Below are 4,642 nucleotides of genomic sequence, written 5' to 3' on the forward strand. Positions count from 1 at the left end.
GTCTCGTCTTCCTGTTGCTGACGGAAGGCGCCACGTGATACCGGCCAGGTTGTATCAGGGAGCTTTCACCAGTACGAGTGTTCGGCGCAGTATCGAAGCCGATACTCGGTATTGGTATCGGTGCATCCCTACTCTTAAACTTTAGGTGTTAGATGGACTTTCTTTGATTTAGCCAATATGTGCGAACAACATACAAAATTGCCAAGAGCAGCTTTAACAAACCGAACAATCGGATCTTTATAAAATCGTGGGAGAGCAGGACAGAAGTTTCCAGACTGCAGTTTGTTCCCACGAGGTCGGACTGCGATTCAGGCGGGTCTGCACTCCAGCATCTTCTTGAAAGCTTTGCGGAAGCTGTCGTCCAGGAAGGCGTAGAGGAAAGGGTTGAGGCAGGAGTTGGCGTAGCTCAGGCTGGTGATGAAGTACGAGATCCCGATCAGCAGCGGCGTGGTCGGCAGGTCCGTCGTCAGCGCCACGATGGTGCTGAGGTGGAACGGCGTCCAGCAGAACAGGCAGACGGCCAGGACGATGAACACCATGACCGTCACTTTCTTCTTGGCCTTGTCCAGCGCCTTGGCGTTGCTGTTGAGCCTCATGTTCCTCAGCTTGTAGAGCATCACGGTGTACAGGATGCAGATGGTGGAGACGGGGATGGCGAAGCCCAGGATGAGCGTGTAGATGCGGCTGGTCTTGAACCACAGGCTCTCCGGGCTGGGGAAGCTGAGCACGCAGCTCTTCCTCCCGTCGGCGGGGCTCAGGTAGACGCCGGCGAACACGGTGAAAGGCATGACGATGAGGATGACGAGGACCCACACGCACAGCGAGACGATCTTGGCGGCGCGGTAGGTGCGGTAAGGCATGCGTTTGGACCTGACGGTTGCCAGGACGACCAGGTAGCGGTCGATGCTCATGACGGTGAGGAAACAGATGCTGGAGAAGATGTTGTAGTGGTCGATGCTGAGGATGACTTTGCACAGGACTTCGCCAAAAGGCCAGTGGTGCAGCAGGTGCTCGGCGATGCTGATCGGCAGCACCAACGTGAACAAATCGTCCGCGATCGCCAAATTCAGGATGAACATGTTGGTGACTGTTTTCATTTTGGGGGCTTTGAGGATAACATAGATGACTGCAGTGTTTCCGGTCAGTCCCACTGCGCAGATGACCGAGTAGATGACCGGCAGGATGACATAAAGGTCAGCGTAGAAGTAGAACTCCGAGGGCGGAGTGCAGTTCAGGTCAGAGCGGTTGCCCGTCGTCAGGGAGTAGAAGTCCACAGAGTCATTACAGATGGGCAGAGCGCCGCCTGGCATGGAGACATTCTCCATGTCGGCAGGAGCAGGGGGAAGGATTGGAAAACTAGGAGTCTTTCAGCATTTTTACACAAGAATGTACAATAAATATGCACATTTCATGCAACTCTTCTGGTATGACGCATCAGTCAGTAGGCACAGAGTCTAAAAAGTCCATCATCTCCATTAGATCACAACACCGATGGCACACAGCAGGAGATTTCCCAGAGAAATACAACTGAAGTTCATCAATCACAAAAGACTCATCAAATCCAGTGGCTGATTCAACCAGTCATGTAACAGTAGTCACTAAAACCCCGACCTTTAATATGTATAGACCCAATTAAAAAATAAAAATAAAAAATGAATAAACCAAATCCAGCCACGTGGATTTCCTCACTTGTTTGAACCTTTGGGTTTAGTTCGCTTGATAAGAACAGCGTTGACTTCCTGCGCAGCTGATTTCCAGTTTGAAACAAAAATAATAAGCACAAATAGCCCTTTATCTCCACACGGATCCGGTCGCTTCACTTTTCCATCAGAAAACTGCCGTGAAAATTACATCCTCCATGTCGACCTGTCGTAATTGGAATCCAGCTGCGCCCTTTCGGTGCTCCTCCGATCCACGGACTCCTCTTCACGAGCTGCTTGTTGCGGGTCGATTCCCTCCAGCGCAGCTTCACAGACGTGACTTGAAAGGATTCCGGCTGGTGGGGCTCATGTGCGCGCTGGAGAGGGCGCAGGGGGTTTTACGCACGAGTGACGCACCTCGAAATCTGCCCAACACAGAGATATGAACATCAGTTTATCTCACATATGTTTTAAACACCCCTCGACGACAGGCGAAGGACTCAAATCAGCGGGGAAAACAAAGTATTGTTACATGTTTATAGCCAGAATGAAGTAAAATGTACCCGTTTAAGGATGAACGAGAAAATGGAGCAAAACTGTTGAGAAATGATCTTTCCAATCTGATAATCCAGTCTCATTAATGTAAATTCAAACAAACTCGTTTAATCCTGTCAATTCACTGCGCTCTCAATTTGAGAGAAAAGTTCTTAAGTAAGTCTAAAATGTATTTCGTTCCCCTCATTTATTCCTCAGAAATGACGAACTTTGAGTTGAAGTCAGTATTTAAAAAATAAAAACATTTTTAAAAAGCCTCCAATAATAATAAAGATCAGATGTGATATTTACCCGTTTGTCTCCGGTAGTGTCGCTTCTCCTGCGTTCTGAGGGAGAAGCACTGCGCTCCTGCCGCTGCCTCTCTCTCTCTCTCTCTCTCTCTCTCTCTCTCTCTCTCTCTCTCTCATTGAGGAGCTTAAATTCAATATTAAATTACCAGTTACATTTTGTGTCTGTCGTCGTGGGTGCACACACACACACACACACACACACACACACACACACACACAGTTCATTTGCCATATGTTTTGGATAAATCACTTCCTTTCTGCTTTAACTTGTCAGCTTTGTCCAAACTGTGGCTCATGTTTAATTTTCAGGAGAAATCCAACAGAAGAAAGAGAAATAAGAGATAATCAAAGATACGTGATCCCACTTTAGTTTCACATCATAAGGCCTGTGGGCCAAAACCGGCCTGTGGCCGCCTCCGATCCGGCCGCCAAGCCAGCAAGCAAATGTGAACATTTCAAAGAAAAAAGATTTCTTTGACAAATTTCTCAAGAGTAGCGGACTCAACACGACTCTGAGACTCTGAGACGTCAGTGATGCTGCGGCGCTGCTGTCTAAGGCACGCTGGCAGCAGTTGGTAAAAACACCCAGGTTTCATGAAAATTGGCTTTTTGTTGAGATTTTAGACAATTTCTTTTGTAATTGTTTGTTTTTGTGAAACTATAGACCTTTTCATAAAGTATACTCTGCGCCGTAACAAAGAAAAACGTCTGTATTTAAGGATTTTTACGGCACTTCTTTTACCAATCCGGCCCACTCAAGATGAAGTTGTGGCTGTCTGTGAACCCTGAACCTAAATGTGTTTGACCTCCCTGATCTACTGGGCAGTGACTAAAATACCTGAGGGGAAGTGAAGCCTGTGAAGGAAACCAGAAACAAGGTTGTGGAGAGAAAGCAGCTCTGCTGTACTGCAGAATCGTTCTGTCTGTTCAGAAACTGTCCGTATGAGACCGACTTTATTCTTATTCTTATTTATTCTCTCTTCTTGTATTGCCCATGTTCCTTGCCTCCTTATAAATTTACCCTTTTGTGCCAGTTTTCTGAAGTACTTCATAAAGCCATGCCTGACGCACACAGAGCATTTGGCTCAATTACTTTTCAAATGAAATACTATTACATTTACAGACGTTGCCTTCATTACACGCGTCTCGACAGAGAAACTAGAAATTGGAATGTGAATCGGGAGAAAAGACAAAAACTGGGAAAACATTTAAAGTTACATTGACATTAATACTCTGAATCAAATATTCATAATCAACAAAAAAACACGATTTGATCCGTCATGTTGCTTCACATCAGAGGCTCCACTCAACATCAAACACTGTTTCTGAAATCACTCAGTCTGCGAGTATGTATGTATGTATGTATGTATGTATGTATGTATGTATGTATGTATGTATGTATGTATGTATGTATGTATGTATGTATGTATGTATGTATGTATGTACCAACTTTTTGCAAAAACTATTAATTCAAATTGCATGAATTTTCAAGGACGACTTGTCCTCATCCAAGGACCAATCGATTAGATTTTGTGACGTTTAATGAAAAAACTTGCCGTACAAAGCGGACGGTCGAGGCACCGAGAGCAAAGGAGATCAGCGTTGGTTGCTATGGAGACGCACTGGAGGGCTCCAGCTGCCATTAGCCGTCTGCGTCTTGCATTCGTGTGTGTGTGTGTGTGGTTTCATTACAAAAACAAACGGCACCAACTAGTGGCCCAACATGAAAACTACATCGTTTCCAGAGTTTCTGTGGAAACAAAATGATGCGTTTTCACTTGAAACGTTGTGGTGTAAACGGCTCCGACAAGTAAACCAGTGTCATAATGAGCTCGTCACTCTAAACAAAAGGCTCTAGACTTTGTTTAGATAATAATAAAAGTAAAATGCCTCATACAGAAATTGCACTTTTAATTTGGCTGATCTCTCAGTTCAGTCGTCGTGGTTTTATAAATCCTCTTCGGTCCCTCGTTCACGGTTAGAAGGGATTACTCCTCTCCGGAGCGTCGCTGCGTTACAGTGGATTCTGAAGTTTACTTTCCACCAAACTTCTCCCTCGCTGCCTTAAGCCTCCACTCTTATTTTTAAGTGCTTATTTTTTTCTGACCCGTCTGATCCCTCTGCGCTGCCTTGCATCCAGGAGACGGCAGAAGCTTC

General features: G+C 45.7%; 1 protein-coding gene across 1 annotated transcript; it reads right to left on the reverse strand.

The window, feature by feature from the left end:
- Positions 1–308: 308 nt before the first annotated feature.
- npbwr2b (neuropeptides B/W receptor 2b) lies at positions 309–1,325 on the reverse strand (the record flags this gene model as incomplete). Its single annotated transcript, XM_080469265.1, has 1 exon — positions 309–1,325. The coding sequence occupies one exon, from the start codon at positions 1,323–1,325 to the stop codon at positions 309–311; it is 1,017 nt and encodes a 338-aa protein (XP_080325391.1).
- Between the last annotated feature and the right edge of the window lie 3,317 nt (positions 1,326–4,642).

The sequence above is a fragment of the Lipophrys pholis genome (genome assembly GCF_963383615.2).
Source record: "Lipophrys pholis genome assembly, chromosome: 8".
In the NCBI taxonomy this organism is placed as follows: domain Eukaryota; kingdom Metazoa; phylum Chordata; class Actinopteri; order Blenniiformes; family Blenniidae; genus Lipophrys; species Lipophrys pholis.